The sequence below is a fragment of the Sceloporus occidentalis genome, unplaced genomic scaffold (genome assembly GCF_023333645.1).
Source record: "Sceloporus occidentalis isolate IW3139 unplaced genomic scaffold, rSceOcc1.0.p SCAF_5, whole genome shotgun sequence".
In the NCBI taxonomy this organism is placed as follows: domain Eukaryota; kingdom Metazoa; phylum Chordata; class Lepidosauria; order Squamata; family Phrynosomatidae; genus Sceloporus; species Sceloporus occidentalis.
In genome coordinates, this window is record NW_028316985.1 from 4,163,010 (window position 1) to 4,184,822 (window position 21,813).

At 43.8% G+C, this 21,813-nt stretch overlaps 1 protein-coding gene and 1 long non-coding RNA gene across 2 annotated transcripts in view; one reads left to right on the top strand and one right to left on the bottom strand.

Annotated features, from left to right (window-relative positions):
* LOC149311594 (rab GDP dissociation inhibitor beta) overlaps positions 1–18,570 on the bottom strand; it is a 39,877-nt gene extending 21,307 nt beyond the window's left edge. Inside the window, exon 1 of the mRNA XM_089527448.1 lies at positions 18,327–18,570. Coding sequence (XP_089383574.1) covers positions 18,327–18,371 — 45 coding nt within the window. The 5' untranslated portion in view covers positions 18,372–18,570. The remainder of the gene's footprint in view (positions 1–18,326) is intronic.
* A 304-nt stretch (positions 18,571–18,874) lies between these two features.
* Positions 18,875–21,236, top strand: LOC149311595 (uncharacterized). Its single transcript, XR_016281383.1, has 2 exons — positions 18,875–18,952; positions 20,849–21,236. It is a non-coding gene; the product is annotated as an uncharacterized LOC149311595 (long non-coding RNA).
* Positions 21,237–21,813: the final 577 nt, after the last annotated feature.

The window sequence follows — 21,813 nt, forward strand, 5'->3', positions numbered from 1 at the left end:
TTGTGTGTTTATAATTTTTTAAAGATTTGTTTTATAATTGGTAATAATAAAGACTGGAAACCACCAAGCCCTATGAGGAGAAGCTTAGGGAGATGAGTAGGTTTAACCTGGAGAAGAGAAGGTTAAGAGGGGACATGATTTTGTTGTTGTTAAGCACCCTTGAGTCAATCCCAACTCATGGCGACTCTGTGGATGAGACATCTCTAAGACATCTTCCACTGCACTGTGGGACATGATAGCCATGTTTAAACATTTGAAGGGATGCCATGTTGAGGATGGAGCAAGCTTGTTTCCTGCTACTTCAGAGATTGGGATTGGGTTCAAACTACAGGAAAAGAGATTCTACCTCAACTTTAGGAAGAGCTTCCTGATAGAGAGAGCTGTTCAACAATGGAATATGCTGCCCTGGAGAGTGGAAAGGCTTCTTCTGGGTGGCCATCTGTCCCAGGGAGGGCTTTGATGGTGTACATCTGTCTGTACCCAGATGAGGCCTTACAAAGAACATGGCAGAATGGGGTTGGACTAGCTGGCCCTTGTGGTCTCTTTCACCTCTATGATTTATGTGTGCAAGTTTTACTGCAAGAGGCTAAAAAGCTCAGTACTGTGTTGTCCCTGTACCACAGTCCCAATTTTTCCAATTTCTTTTGAGCCTGGTATATTGATGCAAAAGAACACTAGAGTGACAGTGTACCTGGCGTAATTTATCTTAACCTTTGTACTTGACTTAAAGTTTCTTTTATTGTTAAATGTAGAATTTACACTTATGAGCCATCTGATCTCTCCATTCCCTTCATCTCTAACAGCCAATGTTTATGACAGCACAGCAAAGGTTAAACATGACAGAGCTGCTTAGCGTTCTCAGTTAAAAGAGGGCAAGCAGGTTCCTGCCTACATGTTCTTCTTCGTTGTTTCAATGCCCAGTCTCAGAAACTTGAAAATCTAGATTTAATCAAGAATCAGCTGTTAGACTGCAGCAGCTTTAGCTGTATCTCAGCTTCTTCCTGTTATGCCAATTTGTATTAGCCCATCTGATCATATCTATTTAGGCACTCTATTGTCTCCAACAATGACAAGTCAAACACACAACAGCATGATCACTAGATCCGGGTAAAAGACTCCACTGAGAGCCATTACTAGAAGATCAGATGAACAAGATACACAGCTATCAAGTGTTATTTGCCAGTTCTCCTGGCCTGCTCTGCCAGAAAATACATACATTCAGGGATTAAGGAGTTTGTAGAGCAAGAAAGGTATACAGCACCATGCAAAAGAAACCTGCATTAAATAGAAAAGCAGTGTTCCTGATCACCGGCTAAAAATGTGGAGGTGAAAGATAGACATGTAAAATTTCTACGACTCCCAAACCATTTGGGGAAAATGGGATTTTTTTTAAAAAATGGGGGAAAACTAAAATATATGCTTATTTTCATATCAAAGCTAAGCTGATTTTATCAGTTAGAATCATAAGAGTTAGAAGAGGCCTTATAGGCTTTCAGGTTCAACCAACTGCTCAGTGGAGGAAAACCAGCTAGAGCATTGATTCCCAAACTCTGGTCCTCCATGTTTTGGACTGCAGCTCCCAGAATTTTTGTCTGCTGGCCAAGCTGACTAGGGCTTCTGGAAATTGAAGTCAAAAATACAAGGAAGACCAAAGTTGGGAATCGCTGAACTACAGCATCCCCAGCAGGTAGTTGTCTAGACTCTTTTTGAAGACTTCCAGAGGAGACTCAAACACATCTCTAAGCCATTGGTTCCACTGTCAAACCATCCCTACTGTCTAGTAGTTTCTTCTAATATTCAATCAAAACCTATCCTCCTGTAACTTCAAACCATTAAACTTGGTCCTACCCTCTGGGGGAGCAAAGAACAAACCTGTCCTCTCTCTGGCTAGCCTTTAGATATTTAAAGAGGGCAATCATGTCTCTTTCAGCTCTATGATTCAACCTTACTTCATGTTTTGTTCTCCATACTTCTTTTCATCCTTGTTGCCCTTCTCTAAACCAGCTCTGATTTAACTATACTCTTATAATAAGGTGCCTAGATACAGTCAGCCCTCCATATTGGTGGACTAGCCATCTGTGCATTGGAGCACATGTGGCTCGCCCCACCCCATTGTTGTCAATAGCAGTGTCTGCCTGCAGCTGCATCAATGTGGCCATGCGCACGTTGGTGTCTACTGACAATGGGACTTGAGCTCCCACATTTTTGGTATCCGCAGGTGTGTGTGTGTCTGGAAAAAGATGGCTGCCTATACAGAGGGCTGCCTGTACCCAGATAAGGCCTTACTAGTGCAGTATATAGTAGAAATCTTGCTTCCCATTACTTGGAAACTATGGTTCTATAAATGCAGGCTAAAATAGCATTTGCCTATTTTGTTGCTGTGTCACGTCCAATTTATGATCCACAATAATCCCAAGGTCCTTTTCCCATGTAGTATTGCTGACCCATGCTTCCTCTACCCTACATCTTTGCATTTTTTTCTGGTCTAAATGTAGAATTTTGTATTTGTCTCTGTTAAATTTCATTTTATTTTCTACTTTAGCAAGGTCCCTTTGAATTCTGTTCTGCCTTCCAAGGCGTAAGCTACTCGTCCCAATTTTGTATCAACCGCAAACTTGATAAAATGCTCTATTCATAATTTAAGATATCAAATTGTATTTGACATATCCGTGTTATTTAAAAATATAAAAGATTTAGTTTTGTACAGGCAAAACTGTAAGTACCCCTGTCCTTCCATATTTGCTAGGGTTAAGAGCACAAGAACCCCATGAATATGAACCCCAACACCATCAGGACTACTCTGAAGAGACAGAGCCCTCCCTCCACGGCCAACTGTCATTGTCCAGCCTGGAGGGAGTGAGGGGGTGGGTAGGGGCTAATTTTGTATTGCAATTTTTATTGTACACCGCTATGATCATTGCGGAATAGCAGTCTATAAATAAAACCTATTATTATTATGGAAAAACCACAAATAACAAAAACACAATGTTTTTACCAGAGAGGACACCTCTCTAGGAATCTCTAGGTCCTCCAGGGAAACTCTGTGGTCAACATCCAAAAACTCTGACCATAGAACTGCATTGGAGGAGCTACAAATGGCTGCTAGAGTGTCCTCTCTAGGAATCTCTAGGTCTTTCAGTGCAACTTTTAGTTAAAGTTGACCATAGAGTTGCACTGGAGTACCTAGATATTCCTAGAGAGAACATAGTAATCAAACACACAAATATCAAAGCCGCAAATATGGAGGGATGAGTGTATACCCTACGCAAAAGAGACAGCCACACACTGCTGCAGAGATTACCACACAGGAGGCAAACATCCTTCTCCCGTCATGAAATCATGTTAGTCAAGCAATTGGGGGGAGGATTATCACACTCCACGTGATAATCTCGGTCTTCTTCCATCCATAAACAGTAATAGACTCATCATTTAATATTAATAGTGTGATAATCTTTCCCCAATCACACGATTAATAAGAATTAACGATGGGAGAAGGACGCTTGCCTCCTCTGTCTGATAATCTCCACTGTATGAAACCACCAAAGCTTATGTACCTTATTTTTCGCCATCTGAGAAGTACGGGGGGGGGGGGGGGGGAATGGAAACAGAAACCAAAACTCTGCAGTTAAAAAAAAGTCTAGTATTTAGACAGAAGCATTCATGCAGTCAGTCGTAAAGCCTAGGCCAGCAACATAATTGGTATAACCTCAATTTGAACTCCTTTATAGTGTTATCAAAAGTAGGTTCCTCCACAGATTCAGTGGATGAAATGTGTCTGAGTGTACATACAACCTCCGTGTACATAGAAATAATCATAATCTGATTTTGTGAACTAATTTATATGCAAATCTCCATACTGTGCAGTTCCTGAAATTTCAAGTGAGTAAACACTTGTCTTAAAAAGCATGTCCACTAATTTCTAAAGCCCAGGCATCTAGTCATATTAGAATACCTCCTCTCCCCATATATGCCAAGACAGGTAACTGGAAATGGGTTAAGGAGTAGCATACCTGCTCTCATACAAAAATGGGCCAGTTGTATACCACATTTTCTTTGAAACAAGTGGCCAAAGAGGCTTCATATCCTCATTCTCCAGGGAGAAATTCCTCCAACCATCTCTTAATGACACCTGGGCAACAAACAACTCACTTTCAACAACTATTTCTGATCACATTGTAAAATTATTAACATGTTGATAAGCCTTCCTCTCCCATCCCATCTGACAGGGTTAGTTATACTAAGATTCAGGCCTTTTAACGAAACTTCTAAACATGCCGCAAGTTCCCCAAAACTGAAAGCAGGTGCAAAGGAAGAGGAAAGAGAAAGGCATGCATCAAAACAGCTATGGACAAAGTTGCGTTATGCTGTACCTCCAAATAAACGGAGAGATCTCTATCATAAACAATCCAAAGGCAGAGACTTTAAAGGAATGTGGGCAGAACCACACTAGCAGCTACAGAATAGCTTCCAAAAATCCTGTCACTGCTGTGGGACTACCTGCGTTACACGGAAATATTGCCAGGTCAGAAAGTTTATTTGGGGGACTGGATTGTCCACACAATAATGTAACTAGTCAACTAGGACAGTAAATGCATAATACCCCAGAAGACAGGATCAAAATTCAAAACGACCTGAATAGACTAGAAAGCTGGGCCAAAGCTAACAAAATGAAATTCAACAGGGAGAAATGTAAGGTATTGCACTTAGGGCGGAAAAATAAAATGCACAGATATAGGATGGGTGACACCTGGCTGAATGAAACTACGTGTGAAAGGGATCTAGGAGTCCAAGTAGACCACAAGTTGAACATGAGTGAACAGTGTGATGCGGCAGCTAAAAAGGCCAATGCTATTTTAGGCTGCATCAATAGAAGTATAGTGTCTAGATCAAGAGAAGTAATAGTGCCACTGTATTCTGCTCTGGTCAGGCCCCACCTGGAATATTGTGTCCAGTTCTGGGCACCACAATTCAAAAAGGACATTGAGAAACTGGAGCGTGTCCAAAGGAGGGTGACTAAAATGGTGAAAGGTCTGGAAACCATGTCCTATGAGGAATGACTTAGGGAGCTGGGGATGTTTAGCCTGGAGAAGAGAAAGTTAAGAGGTGATATGATAGCCCTATTTAAATATTTGAAGGGATGTCATATTGAGGAGGGAGCAAGCTTGTTTTCTGCTGCTCCAGAGACTAGGACCTGGAGCAATGGATGCAAGCTGCAGGAAAAGAGATTCCAGCTCAACATTAGGAGGAACTTCCTGACAGTAAGGGCTGTTCGACAGTGGAACACACTCCTTCCCTTCTTTGGAGGTCTTTAAGCAGAGGCTTTGATTGAGAGTTCCTGCATGGCAGGGGGGTTGGACTGGATGGCCCTTGTGGTCTCTTCCAACTCTACGATTCTATAGCTGAAAATTATCTTCTTCTTTACTTACAAATAAACATGCAAAAGGCCTAAACTGGATTAAGGTTCCTCCATCACAAAACAAATAAATTCCTCCATTAGAAAACAAACAAATTCCTAACAAAAAACCCAAACTCAAACTCTTCTGTTACTGCAAATGGGGGTTTTGTTTTTAGAATCTACATGTCGGGTGGTGGATTATAATGCAACGGAGTAAAGACAAGATGGCGATGGCTCTGGTCAAGATCAAACCTCAGACTTACTCATGCACCTCAAAAATAAGTTAAAAGGTATGCCTCCCTGCATTTGTAAGTCTCTTGTTCATATACACTTCTACACTCATCCCTCCACATTCGCTGGGGTTAGGGGCATAGGACCCCCATGAATGTGGAAAAACCGCAAATAACAAAAACACTATGTTTTTATACCTGAGAGAACATCTCTCTCAGAATCTCTAGGTCCTCCAGTGCAACTCTGTGGGCAACATCTGCCAGACCTTAACCACAAAACTGTTCTGGAGGCGCTACAAGTGTCTAGTGAAGTGTTCTCTCTAGGAATCTCTAAATCCTTCAGTGCGACTTGGTTAAAGTTGACCATAGAGTCACGATGGAGGACCTAGACATTCCTAGAGAGAAAATAAAATCTGTGAATAATCAAATTCGCAAAAGTCAAAGGTGCAAATGTGGAGGGATGAGTGTATTTAACTTTTGAGCAGAGGCACGAACACACTGACTACTGATACAATTCCCTAGAACAGTAAAACATAACTGTAGGTCACCAGTCTGAATGGTAATCTATCCATTCAATTAGGCATTTACGCTAAAAATCAAGTTCACTATAATTCTTCATCCAAACTCTGTCTTTGTAATGCATTATAGTTTTAGTTTCTGTCTGGGACCGGTAGCCTGACCCTTAACATGCCAGCTAAAAGTTGGGCATTCCTGTACTCAACAGCGTTAGCTGTCCAACTAATGTAAACATTTCTGTTGAAGCCTCCATGAATAATCAGAGGAGGTTTGTTTTACTAATGCCATACAAGCCAACTGCCAACCTGATCACAATACAACCAGACAGAGCAGCATTCTGGAATGTGTGCCTTAGCGATCCCAGGAAATTCAATGACCAAAAACACATTTATGAAAAAATATGCGTAGTTTCATTTCACAGGGTTGCTTGCCTAAGTGCAGTAAGCGCTTCACTTCCATGTAATTTCTTCCAACCCCATAAACCTGCCAGTCTGTTTACTCTGTACTGTGTGTTTTTATGCAATACTGTTTGACGGTTGGGAGTCTCCACCCATTCAGCCATCAAACCTTGCAAGGGCTGTGGTCTGAAGGATGCTTCTGCCACGCTCTTGCTTCTGGAATTGGCAAGAACAGGGTTGGAAATCAGTCACTTTCTCTAACAACTCCAGAGTACCTCGGTCACAAACAAAGGGGCTAAACAGATTGCCCCAATGGAGCGGCATCCCTGAGCTGGCACTTTGCCAGCACTAAAAGAAACAGCAAAATGCTGCTGCTTTTAGAGCCAGCAAAAGCCACCCTTGCCACTGTGGCAGCACTTTTTGGCGCTCCTTCTGGTGTTCGTCGTACATTGCGCCAAAGGAGTGCTGTGACACTGCCTGCCATGCTTTTGGGTGGTCAGTGTAACGCCAGTATCAGGGCATGTGTCATTGAAAGTCATCTTAGTACAGACCCAAAGTCATCTTAGCAGAGACCAAAGCATGATTTCTATAGATCTATTTATCATTTAATCCTACTGTTGCTGGACTGCAAAGATGTCACTTCCAACATAACGCCAGCTCTCACAAGGAGTCTTGAACAGAATTGTTGAAGCACAGAAATAAAGCATTAGTGCCTGCAATCTTGAAATAATAAAATAAGTAATACCAGCAGGACTTCCTTTCAAAGGCGTTTTAAGTCTTAAGAAGAGCTCTTCAGATACCTTTGTAAAGATCTGGTGTGGGCGGTGGACCATCTATGTACAGCCCCCTAAAGACTGATGAAATTGCATCCTTACTTCCAATGCAGTTAGTCTAAAATTTATGAGATCTCATGAAGCTCCCAAGAATCATTGTTACTGTCCAGCAAGGATGGATAAACTTTAATTTTCTTTTATTTTCCAGTCCTAGAGCCCTCCAGATGTCACACCAGCCCTTCCACATGAAACCAGAGAACCATCTGGACTGGGGTGGAGACTACTTTTTAGTTGTTCTTGTGTACCTTCAACTCATTTTTGACATAGGGGAGTTTGCCATTGCCATCCTCTAAGGTTGAGAGAGTATGGCTTAAAATCACCCAGTGGTTCTTTGTACTCCAGCAGGGACTCGAATTTTGATATCCATAGCTCTAGCCAACTCTTAAACCAGTAATCACATTGGCTCTTCAATTTTAGAAGTAAACAGTATTCTGTTAGAATAAGGTGTGTGTTTTTGAGGAGAACTGCATCTCCACATATTGCAATGTTCCTGCCTTTTTCAGGGCAGGAGATGGATGGAAACTGGGCTCTGGGCATAGCAAAACAACCTTGGGGCCAGCTTGCAACCCACAGGTCACATGATTGCCACCCCCAGTATATAGAAAAAGAGTGAGATCAAATATAATAATAATAATAATAATAATAAGTTGTAGTAGTTTCTTACCTATCTCTCCCCATGGATCGAAGTAGGGCTTACCACTGCTGTCTTGTGCCATCTTATGCATAAGGATGTCAACACCTGCCTTTTCTGGCATTCTCACAGGATCCTGGAACCAAACTAAACCCCTAAACCCCTGCTGATACTGTGGGCCCAATGTACAGGGTATTGCAGCTGAAGAGGACTGGGAGGGTTTGTTCCCCCTTGAGGATGCTGAATAAACAGCAATAGCATTTACATTTCTATACCGCTTATCAGTGAACTCATCACACTCTAAGTGGTTTACAATCTGTAAGCCAATGGGGGACTAATTTTACTGACCTACGAAAGGATGGAAAGTTGAGTCAACCTTGGAGCCCTGGGATCGAGGTCACAACCTTGTGGCTGCAGTACTGGCATTTAATCACTACGTCACCAGGGCTCCTTTTTTGTCTGTTGTGTACCTGTGTTTTGACTGCAGCCCATTACATGAGATCAGGTGCTGAGTTTTGCAGTTCTAGCATCATGGGAGCCATCCAAATGTTTCTGATTTCTGAGCATTTCTGATTAGGGATGCTCAACCTACATCTGCAGAACGCCCTGCAGTGGGCACCTGAAGGTTTAACCTGTTGTATTCCAGAATGTGCACAAATCAGGCCTTTAGCTATTCCAAAAGTGGTCAACAAAATGACACTGAACAGTATAGTTTTGTAGGAAGGTTCCTTCAGACAGTGCACTGCCTCATCATAGTTGCTATCTTTTGAGTTTGTACTGACCCCATCGTTTCATCCTCACCAGATCTTTAAAGTATAGTCGGCCCTTTGTATCAGCTGGAGTTTGGTTCCAGGACTCCCCATGGATATCAAAATCTGTGGATGTTCAAGTCCCATGATAAACAATGGCACAGTAAGTTGGTGTGCCTTATATAAAATGGTAAGATCAAGCTTTGCTTTTTGGGATTTATGTATTTTTTAAATATTTTCAAGCCATGGATGCTTGACTCAGTGGTTAAAAAGAATCTGTGGATATAGAGGGCTTACTGTATGAAGGAGCTAACATCTCTCAGTGACCGTGCAGAGGATCAATTGTTTTAGAAACTTAGTAAAATGGCTGGCTAAGCCTGCAAGAACCCCATATACAAAACCATCTGAATTTATCAAGTCACTGGAGGTAGATATTAGTCATCTGCTACCCTCTGTGAAGGTTACATGCAGTATGAAGATCAAATGTGACCTAGCCACAATCTGTCTGTGCCAATGCAATCAATACTGCTGCCCAGCCAGATCATTCTCCCCTAATCCAGTATAGAAAACAAAATCTATGGTGTGCTCTTCCACAACTATCTCTACTTGTTATCAGAATTACAAGGTGAGAAGATTCTAAGTTTATGAACAGGTCAGAAATCAAAGGCAAATTGCTCATGAGTACTTTGACAGCTTAATGTCCCTTGCCGCTTAGAGTTTTTACTGTAGTAACTGGCGTGAAAATAGTTTGCGCTACTTTGTCCATCTGTAAAATGTGGATAAGGGAAATTATTTCACCTGTTAGCTTTTTTTGAAACCCTCGAGTCTTTCAACCCTAGCTCTAGGCCTCATACAACTCACTCTGCTTGCAAGGGACAATGGGCTTAGGGCAACTAAATCCTCTAAACAGAAAAGGACAAGCAACAGTTTTGCCTGCTACAATTACGACATTCTAGTTTCAGTCCCACTCAGCATTTTCTGCAACAAAGAGGAGATCACTAACTCCTGAAGAAGTCAAAATTCAATCCAGCATGTATCCCAAAATGAGGCTCTGTGATCCACTTTACTTTTGCCACATGCTTACTTTGGACAGCTGCTCAAACTGAGTCCCAAATGGCAGCTGGTGTTTGCTTTCCGCATGCGCAGTCCACTGCTTCCACAAACAATAGGCTTGTGCTAATGCACACAGTAAATCAAATGCCTGTGTAACTGTATGTTCAAGTAGTAGAGCATGGGCTAACCTGGACCAAAAACAGAATTTCATTTGTTACCTTCACGATAACACCCAACTGCTAACCACAGTAGAACTCAACGTGCTGGAAATGCACACCACTCATCCTAGAATTACACCCAAGGGCCTCCAAAGTCAGGGAGGAATGCTAAGCATGTTTCACAGCTGTAATACAGAAATCTCTGTTCTATCCCTCCTAATGTACAGAATCTAGGAAACAAAAGCAGGAAAGAGCTGCATTCAACAACGGCAGGAAGCACGCATTCATTCCAAATCATACTTATTTCTCCCAGAGCCCTGAAAGGAACAATGCCTTCTCTTATCCTATCACTTGACACCCATCATTTATTCAGACCTGCTCTTTTACTCCAAGCAACGAAATTGGCAGGTTTCAGTAAAGGAGTAAAATAAATCGTTTTATGACTAGGACACACATACAATGGTTGAAAAGGTAAACTTGGGTTTTTAATGACAACTGCCACTGTTTAAGTATGAATATGTCTTTTATAGCATCTTCCTTGCCCCCCTTTCTCACCTACAATCTACTTTTCATTACTTACCATAAAGAATATGGATGGGGCACCTCTTACAGATTCATCCAGCCTCCAAACAAGGGTGAAAGGCACAGCAAGGAAAGATGCGTGCCAGCTACAATCCAGTTTAAGATCCTTAGGATTAGTATTAAGCTATCAATGACAATTAGTCATTATTGTTTTGTGACAAGTCAATTTCTTGAAGACTTCCATACTGCTTCAGCAAGTAACACTGCATCAAGCCACCACAAACATGGAAGACAATTTATCAGCCATGCTGAGACAAGTATACTCTTGTGAAAAGGAGGTGATCTCTGAGTTCCTATCACCACCAGCAGACTGCAACAACTTTGAGATTACAGTAATTGTCTCAAGCATGCCCACGCCACTGAAAATGGCAATATGAACCAGCAGTGAGAAAGACAGTGTTAATATTTAAGGATTTTTTAAAATTCCTCCACTACACTGCATACACACTGGAAAAAGAATCTGGTTTGACACCACTTTAACTTCTAGGGCTGAATGCTATGGAATCCTGGGAACTACAGTTTGTCATTCTGGTGCCATAACAAAGCTCAGGTGCCACAACAAACTACTATTCCCAGAACTCGACAGCATTGAGTTAAAGTGGTGCCAAACCGGATTCTTTCTGCAGTGTGGATGCAGTCTGTGTGTAAGTATGTTGCTTGTTCCTCTGTCATTTTAAAATCAGCGTAAATAGAACAGCTTGTCTTCCAGGAGGGGCTTCTTTGATGACAAGCTAATTGTGAGAAAGGGTTAAAACAATCACTAGCTAGCTATTCTGAGGAAACATCATTCTGGGAAACTGACTAGTCAGAGGAAGAAGTGAAGGGACAAGGGAAGGGTTCAGCTGATGGCAAAGCTGCAAGGGGACACTGGCCCTAGCTAGAACGAGAAAATCTGCAGCCTACAAAGGACAAAGAACTAGGCGGTGAAGATTAGCGAAGGCGCAGGAAAACTGCAAATGGGCAAGAAGCTAGGAGCATCTAGGAAGGAGGGTCTACTGCATGTGAACAGTACAGCAAACAGGGAAGATAAATAATAATAAAAAGGAATGGGTTTGGAGACAAAAAGCAAGCACTGCTTTCAGGAAGATCAAGTGGGAATGCAGGATTTTTGATACCTCTGATGTATATCCCAGCCAGAAACAATGACAGCAGGGTGTACTACTAAAGGGCAAGAACAACATGTGAAGTCGAAGGCTTTCATGGTCAGCATCCACAGTCATGCACAAGAGCAAGACACAAGAATAAGACACAATATAGAGGAGTGATTTTTGCCAGGAATGGAGCAAGCATGAAGAACAGTTGAAGAGACCAATAGTTTATTAAGAGACAGAGGACATCAGGAACCAATGACAAGGGAACAGGGCTATAACTAAGAATATGGCACAGCTGGAAAATTGCCTAAATGTGGAAAGATGGACATCTGAATAGGCATTTAAAAAACCAAAAGGACATGCCATGGGAGGGCGAAACAGAAGGGCACAGGGACAACTGGGTAGCAGCAGGGAGGTGATTCCCTGAGATGGGAAGCCAAGAGAGCAAGTATTCAGATAAAGGGGGATGACTACTGCATTTTGGAAAACAGCATGAACAGTCTGGAAAGAGGGGAAAATCTGAGCTTCTGCACCAAGAGAAATCATATTTAGGGTTCAACTGAGGGATGTTTGACAGGAGAAATGGAGGTATTTGCAAATACAAATGAGCACAGGAAAGGAGCTATGAGAGCAATGCAGGAGGCAGAGTGAAGGTGCAACACACTCCAGGAAGAGGCGGAGGTAGAAAACAAGAGCAGAGTAATGCAGTGGGTGTTGCTAGAAAAAGACCCAGGGTTTCGATACAGGAAGTTCATATTCAAATCTTCACCCAGCCATGAACCAAACTGGCTGGCCTTCTCTGTCCATGCAATGGAACCCACATAATCTTATAGACGTAACTGAAGAACCCACTGCTTTTCAACTTTACAAAGCTGCCAGTTACAACATTGCCATGCAGACTGCCCTGCAGAAACAGCAGGATGCAGATGTTATCAAATGCAATACAGACCCAGATGGATACCCAATACCTCACTTACTTTCAGAAGTCAGAGTTCTCCAAGCATTTGTAGCACAGTCCCATCACTTTACTTCTCCTCCAAACTCAGCCTCATATTCTCAAAGAAACAAATTAAGCATGGCACTTTTGCAACTCTACAGCAGGAGAGTAGGAAGTCGTTGGGGATGCTAAGAAGCCACTCCAGATTTTGGCAAGTAATTCAAAGAGGAATTACTGAATTAGAAGGTCCCTCCCTCCATTTTATCTGCCTTGGCCTCAAAGGGAGAGAAGAACCATAGGACTTGATCCCCTTTCCACTGCCATTCTCTTCTCCTTTTGTGTCATGCAGTTTTAAATTCCAAGCCTGAGGGCAGGGAACTGTCAAATTAACCATTTGTAAGCTGCTCTAAGAGGGGTGTTGCCTTGGTATATAGGAACACCTTGTCTCTCACCAGGAACCACATCCGTCAAACCTCCTATATCGAGTGCATTTACTTGACCCTGAAAGCTAGGGACAGTCTAGGGATTCTGTTGGTGTATCGGCCACCCTGTGCGCTAACGGACTCCCTTAACGAGCTGACACAGTTGGTCTCGGAGCTGATGTTGGAAACACCCAGGCTGCTAGTCCTGGGTGACTTCAACATCCCCTTCGCGGCCAACTATGTTCCATCCGGTGCGGCTCGGGAATTCATGGATACCATGGCGGCCATGGGCCTGTCCCAGCTGATTTCGGGTCCAACGCATTTTGCGGGTAATACACTGGATTTGGTTTTTTGTACGGATGCGGAAAATCCGTGGGCGGAAATAACTAATATTTTCCCCCTGTCATGGACGGATCATTTCCTCGTGGAGGCAAAAATCAAGGCTTCTACCCAGATCCCCCCCGGGGATGGTGGACCTATTAGGATGGTCCACTCTCGAAGGCTGATGGAACCCAAGAGGTTCCAGGAAGCCTTAGAGGGACACATGGTTGGAAGTGACGGCGACTCTGTTGATGCCCTGACCGGTATCTGGAATACCGGTCTCTCCAGGGCTATACACAGTATCGCTCCCAAGCGCCCTCTCAGGCCTGCTTCCAAACGTAAGCTCTGGTATACGGAAGATCTCCAGGCCAGGAAGCGGGTTCTGCGACGGCTAGAGCACCGCTGGCAAAAACACCTACGCTTAGCCGACAAGGCTCTCCTAGACCGCCTTTTGGAGGACTATGGAGAGGCGATACGAGCGGCTAAGAACTTGTTCTATGGCGCTCGTATCGCGTCCGCGGAGTCTCGTCCAGCAGAGTTATTCAGGGTAGTCAGGGAGCTAACTCAGCTCCCTCCTGCCCTGAATCAGATCCTTGAACCTTCTAAGGCCTGCTGTGACTATTTTAACAACTTCTTCGCGGATAAAACCTCTCGGATAAGCGAGGGTCTTAACGCCAGCATTAGTGCAGAACCTAGGATAGAGGTGTCCAGAGCCTCCGTGGACTCTGTTAAACTGGATCAGTTTGAGTTGGTGAGTACCGATGATGTGGACAAGATCCTTGGAAGTGTTCGGAAGACAACCTGTTCTCTTGATCCCTGTCCCTCATGGCTAGCGGCACAGGGGGGACCGGTTGTAACCTCGTTGTTACACCGGATTATAAATACATCTTTGAGGGATGGGCAATTTCCATCCAGCTTAAAATTGGCCATTATAAAACCGCTGTTAAAAAAGCCCTCCCTCGACCCCCTGATGCATAATGATTATCGGCCAGTATCACTATTGCCATTTTTGGGGAAGGTGATCGAGAGGGCGGTTGCAATCCAACTTCAATCGATCTTGGATGAAACGGATTATCTGGACCCATTTCAAACTGGCTTTCGGGCGGGTTACGGGGTTGAGACGGCCATGGTCGCCTTGGTCGATGATCTCCGTCTGGGCATCGACAGGAGAAGTGTGTCCCTGTTGGTGCTCTTGGACATCTCAGCGGCTTTCGATACCATAGACCATGGTATCCTTCTGGAGCGCCTGGAAGAGGTGGGGATCGGGGGCACTGCGCTCCAGTGGTTCCGATCCTACCTCTCCGGGAGGTTCCAGATGGTGCAGCTGGGAGACGTGTGCTCCGACAAGAGGGCCCTCACATCTGGGGTCCCTCAAGGAGCCATTCTGTCTCCCATGCTTTTTAACATTTACATGAAACCGCTGGGAGAGATCATCCGGAGACATGGGGCGCGGGGTTATCAGTACGCTGATGACACCCAAATAGTTTTCTCTATGTCTCCGACTGATGCAGTGACCGAGGATGGCGTCTCTCCTCTCGTGGCCTGTCTGGATTCAGTAATGGGCTGGATGAGGGAAAACCGACTCAGTCTGAATCCAGAGAAAACGGAGGTGCTCGTGATAGGTTCCCCTGGCCCAGGGATGGCGGTGGTTCCACCTGTCCTGAACGGGATCACGCTTCCTGTGAAGGACACTGTACGCAGTCTGGGGGTGCTCCTCGACTCGTCGCTCCACCTTACATCTCAGGTGGATGCGACAGTCAGGAGCACCTGTTATCAGCTTCGGCTGATTCGCCAGCTGCGTCCCTACCTGGACCAGGGAGACCTTGAAACGGTAGTACATGCCCTGGTAACCTCTAGATTGGATTTCTGCAATGCGCTCTACATGGGGCAACCCTTGTACCAAACCCGGAAGCTACAATTGGTGCAGAATATGGCAGCCAGGCTGGTTACTGGCATACCCAGAGCCAGCCATATAACACCTGTGCTTAAAAGTCTGCACTGGTTGCCTATACGCTTCCGGGCGCAATACAAGGTGTTGGTCATTACCTATAAAGCCCTAAATGGCTTGGGCCCAGGATACCTCAAGGACCGCCTCTCTCCATACAATCCGCCCCGCACACTCAGAACATCTGGGCAGCAGCTATTGAGGGTCCCGGGGGCAAGGTTAGCCTCCACCTCAAGGAGGACCTTTTCCATCTCGGCCCCAACCCTCTGGAACATGCTGCCCATAGAGCTCCGCTCGGCCACCTCCCTGGCCCAGTTTAAGAAGGAGCTCAAAACCTTCTTATTTTTATCAGCATTCCCGGACGCTGGTCCTGGTTAGCTTTCCTCCTCTGGCAGCAGTGGTCGGCTGGCCAGAAATTGGTTTTAATGTAATTTTAATGTCTATTGTTGTTATTCTCACTGTTTTTATTGTATTGTATTGGTATTATGCTGTACACCGCCCTGATCATGGGAAGGGCGGTATAAAAATAAAATTTTTATTATTTATTTATTTATTTATTTCTAAAGAGTGGGGTATAAATACAATAAATAAATACTGGAGAGGGAGGCTCCCCTTGAACTTTCTAAAAGAGGCTGAGGCTCTAACTTCATTGGAAAAGATGTAGTTATGACTGATGAGCTAGAAAAAGGGGACTGCAAAATGGATACAGCAAGACAAATGAGATGGAAAATAAGCGAGGGGATGTTATAGGAGGGTGGGAATAGAGCACTGGAAAGCCTTTCAGTAGAGCCAGGGAAGAAAGTGAAGTAGAAGATAGACTTGGGAGAGCTGTTGAAGCAGTAAGAAGGTTGGGCAATATGATGTAAGGGAGCAACATGAGAGCAGGGATGCTATGGAGTGACAGGGAATTAAAGGTGAAGATTAAAGCAAATAGGAGGGAGGATATAAGAGCTGACACATAACTGAGGTCCTAAAGGGACAGACAAAGGGAACAGCTGTGCCACACAGATGATAAAGATGAGAAAAGAAGAGGGAAAGGAGGGACAATGAAAGTGACATTTGAGGAAGCAAGCCATGGAAGTTGAATGCAAGAGCAGTGAAATGAGGCAGGGAAAGCCTTGAAGTTAATGAGAGGCAGAAGGGGCATCAAACTGAAGTGACTCTTGGAAGGTGAAAGAGACGACTAACTAAGAATGTGATAAGACACAGGTGGAGACACAGGTGACGCAGGTGGGGAGGGAAGAAACTTGCAAGCCAAAATCAATGAGGAAGGGTTCTGACTTTCCATCTGTATTTCAGGACGGATGACTATGACAAGACACAATGCTCTAAAAAGACAGAGCAAAGAAGACAGGCATGAATATGATGGGGATTTGTTGTTGTGTGCCTTCAACAAATAGTGTTCCAACGTAATAGTGTTTTCTTGGCAGAATTTGTTCAGAAGGGGTTTGCCCTTGTCTTCCTCTGAGGCTGAGAGCAGTGGGTTTCCATAGGCAAGCAGGGGTTTGAATCCTGATCTCCAGAGTCACAGTCCAGTGTCCAAATCACTGCTCCACACTGGCCCTTGATGATGGGAAAGATAAGGAGAAACGCAGTAGAGCATGAAAGGGGCTGCTGATGACAATCATGAATGAGGTATCAATATCCTGAAAAGCAAAGCATCTCCACCAATCCAGGGGAGAGGCCAAAGGTAACTGTAAGGAAGACCACATTCAAGATAGCCGCTCCTGCCAAATAAAGAGATTACGAAAGGGCAAGAAGTGCTTCTTCACCCCGTGAAGCCATGGAACTTCCTGCCACAAGATGGGATGGGTCGGTCCATCAGTAGGTATTACCCATGATGCTAAAGGAGAGCCTCTATGCCTAGCAGAAGAACACTGAGAAACGTCTGATAGGGAAGGCTCTTGTTTGTTGTTAACTGCCCTTCAGTCGATCCCGACTCATGGAGACCCTGTCGATGAGACACCTCCAAGGCTCTGCTTAGGGGCTATAAATTCATGTCTATCCATCTAGCAGGCTCTCTTTCGACATCCTTCCACCTTTCCTGGCATTATTGTCTTTTCTAATGAGTCCTTCTTTCTCATGACGTGACCAAAGTACGACAGCCTTAGTTGAAGCACCTTGGCTTCCAGGGAGAAGAGTGAAAAGGAGGAAAGGGCCGACAGGCAAAGGAGACACAGAGCAGTCTAATCCCTATCGACTGCAGGAGATCCAGGGAATGGACTTTACCTACAGCTTGACTCATCATACAGAAAACTGATCCAACGGGTTTACTCCACTTGGGTCTAACCCACGAAGGGTGGGAATGGGGGTCCTGCATGTGGCCCTTGTCTCCTCAGACACCCTTCTGACCCATCTCTTTTTAGGGGGAGAGAAAGATCAAAGTGGATGCCAACTGGGAGAGCGTGACGTCTGCCATCTCCCAGGATGGGCAAGGCTTGGGAGGAGGAGGAGGAGGAGGCATGGCTTGAGAGAGACTGCAAGGCCCCTCTCCCTTTTAATTCAGGAAAGGGCTCATTATGGGGAGGAAAGAGCTCGCCAGGAATAATGATGTACCCCTAAAACTGCTGAAAGTCCCCGTCCTCTTCCTTTGCCTTTGCTCTTCCTTCATCTCACCTTTTAATGCGTGGCTGGAATATATTCAGGGCCAGAGAAGTCAAGAGGGAAGATCCGTGACTCTGGTCCAAAACACACTGCAGAAATAACCCGGTTTCGCGCCGCCTCCTCGGCCTTGGCTCAGGGCTGGGCATCATGGGAACTGTCGCTTCTTGTGGCAGCAGAGCTAAACAAGGGTCTCACAAGACTGCAGTTCCCAGCATCCCCAGCACTGAGCCAGGGCAGTTAAAGCGGGGTCACAATGAACTCCAGCTCTGCAGCAGAGAGAGGCCTCGACTCCGAGAGAAGGGCAGGATATATCACAATACTAACAATACCAAGTAGAATCAATCTAAAGGGCGTTCTGGGGCCGAAAGGGAGGCGGGAGAGAGACGCGTTTCCTCCCGGGGCCTACTAGGCCTCTCTGCATCCCCGGCCTCGATTAGTCCCCTCCCCCGGGCCTCCCTCACCGTCAGGCCGGTCCCCAGCACGATCACGTCGTACTCCTCGTTCATGGCGGCGGCGAAGAGGAGGCGCTGGCGTCGGCTGCTGCTGCTGCTGTGGGAAGCGTGGGCGCTGCAGCAGGGCCTCCCCGGGGCTCCTCCGCTGGGCGTCGGGTGCTGTTTGGGGCGGACGCCGGAGGAAGAGGAGGAGGAAAGGACGGCCGTCGGCCAGGAGGACGAGTAGAAAATGGAGGCGCCTCTGCCGCTGTGAAGAGACCGCGCCAGGGGGGCGGGGCTTCGGCTGGGGGCGGGGCTGGGGCGGGCACCCCAGGCCCTCCCAAACTCCTCCCCTTCCTCCTCCTCCTCCTCCATCTTGGCGGTGGGAGGAGCTTCCTGGGCCACTCCGCGTCCTCATTGGTTTCCCAGGCGACATCAATCATCTCCGTTACAGTCGCCGTCGCTAAGGGGCGGGGACTGAGGGCGGGGCGTAAGGGCCTCCTCTGCCACGCTGCAGGTGATGACGTAAGCCGAGGACATGAAGCGCAGGCGCAGAAGAGCCACGCGAAGCCGCTGCCCTTCGCCGGGCGCCGGCTCTCTCTAAGAGCAAGTTCACTGGAGTGACTGGGAAATTGGAGAAGGCCAGGAGTCAGGCAGTAATTAATTGTCCCAATAGTTGGTTGATTCTTATCATGACTATAGTAATTAATGGGCCCCGTAATTAGTTAATTCTTACAGTTAATAATATTATATAGTTAATAATGTAATATTCGTATAACAATATTATATTATTATTTTATATTATATAGTTAATAAATTACATCATTAATATTCTTACAATAATATAATAATTATAATATAGTATTATATTAATAACATTATACAGTTAATAATGTAATAATTACAATATAATATAATAATAATAAAGTAATTGTATAGTTAATAATATAATAGTCTTATAATTTAATAATTATAATATATAACAACAATATATAGTTAATAATATAATTTTCTCATAATAATAAAATGATTATAATATAGTATAATAATATTATATAGTTAATAATATAATAGTCTTATAATAATATAATAATTATTATAACAATATATAGTTAATATAATATTCTTGTAATAAAATAATTATATATTTTTATAAAATATTATATAGTTAATAATATAAATATAATAATTATAATATAGTAATATTATAATAACACTATAGTTAATAATAGTCTTAGCATATTATTATACTATATAATAATATTATATATTCAATAATATAATATAGAGATATAATTATAATATAGTAATATAATATATATTTAATAATATATTCTTATAATTATTATATAGTATTATAATAATATTTTATACTTAATATAAGACTTATAATAATAATATATATTATTAGTAGTAGTATATAATTATTACATAATTCTTGTAGTTAATTGTTATTATTGTTATTAATTGTAATAATTTTTATGTTAAAGGGGCTCCATTTTCTGCCCTCGAAGGAGCGCCATGCGGCGTGATGACACCCTTTTTGCGTCGCATCAAAATCAACCCAGTTTTGTGCATTTTGTCCCCTTTCTGTTTGGGTTAAACCTGGACGTCGTCTGAAAATCTACCCACTTTTGCGTTTTGTTTTGCATCCAGTGTGATAAACGCCCTGGTCTTCTGGTTTCTTGACTGCAGTCTCCATTCTGATTTATGACTGAGCCAAGCTATGCAAAACCTTTGACTATTTCAATGTCTTCATCACCTGAAGTCGAAGGCTTTCATGGCCAGCATCCATAGTTTTGGGGTTTTTTTCAGGCTATGTGGCCATGTTCCAGAAGAGTTTCTTCCTGACGTTTCACCAGCATCTGAGGCTGGCATCTTTAGAAAATATTTGCCCGGAAAGGACTTGGGTCTATATAATGTGTGACCTGGAAAGGCAGGAGTGATTTGCATGTGTATTGTTTTGTTGCTCATGGCAGGCCTTAGGTGTGAGGGTCTGCAAACGAGGATGAATGTCTGCTTGATGGTGCCCACTGTCTGCTGGGAGATCTCTCATTTGCATTTGTTGAGTCTTCAGCTTGCTATCTTTCAGGACTGGTAGCCAAACCTTGTTTACTTTAAGGGTTTCCTCTTTTCTGTTGAAATTGTCCAGGTGTTTGTGGATTTCAGTGGCTTCCCTGTGCATCCTGACATGGCAGTGGTTGGCATGGTCCAGAACTTCAGTGTTTTCAAACAGTATTTTATGCCCAGGATGGTTTGAAAATACTGGACCATGCCAACAACTACCATGCCAGGATGCACAGGGAAGCCACTGAAATCTTCAGGCTACCAGTCCTGGAAATAGCTGAAATAGCTTATGTCGGTGCTACTATCTTGGATGTCTGCAAGAAAGTTCGGAATAAAATGCTGGTCGGGGGCAGTCAGGAGGGTGAGGAATGCTTTGATGTGTTTGTTTGTTTGTTTATGCATGCACCCATGCCTCTCAAACAAGCTGAACTGGCTCTAGATTCAGTCTGGCAAACGGGGTCAGATGCCTTTCTGCTTTTTGGCAGGCGATGTCAGCGGAGTTGGCACAACGGGAAAGGTTGCCCGCTTGTCCAGGAACAACCAGACCGTCTTTGAAGATGCTGTGAATGTTACTGATGGAGAGTCTCTTCATCATCTCCTTCAAAGTTATGTAAAACATCATAACTTTCACCAATTGGCTGTTAAAAAGATTCTGGAAGCAGTAGCATGATTGGCTAAAAGTTCTGGGAGCTGTAGTATAAAAAGTAACTTTTCCAAGTTTGGATAAACCTTTCTGCTGCAAGGTTAGCTATTAACAAGTTCACTATTCTTGACCAACGTAGGCCTTATCAATTTACATTTACTTCCAAGACGAACAAGCAGAACCTACATTACTGCAAAATAAACTGTGAAATAAAAGCTTATTGTTTCTAATCTTGTAGACCTTCCGTTGCATTTGTTTAAAAAGGTGCCTAGTGTAAATACAGGCACAGCTCAAGTAAAGATGCCGATGTGCTGCTGGACATAGGTTCTTTTTCAGCAGATTTAGTACCTGAGGCAGAAATAACACGGAAAGAAGACGGAGAGGTCCCAACATTACAGAAAAGAAGAGCGGTTCAACATGTTTCAGCAATTTTTTAAATTCAGAAATAACACGTACACGTGAAACAACCTTGCGTAAGTATAAACAAAAACATTTTGAACCTTTTAGACTTCTTGCAGATTTTTAAATTATTTAATCATTATCAAATTATTAAATAATAATAACATAATAATAAAATCATCATCATCATCATCTCCCAAAACGCATCTGGGAGAACTTTCTCTTTCACCAGCCTCCACTTATGATTTCAATTTGGCGGCCAAACTTAAGCAGGATCTTCACTGCAAAAATAATCCCGCTTGACATTGCTTTAACTGCCGCGGCTCAGTGCTGTGGTATTCTGGGACTTGTAGTTTGGTGTGACATCAGAGCACTCTGACAGGAGGTTAAATATCTCACAGAACTACA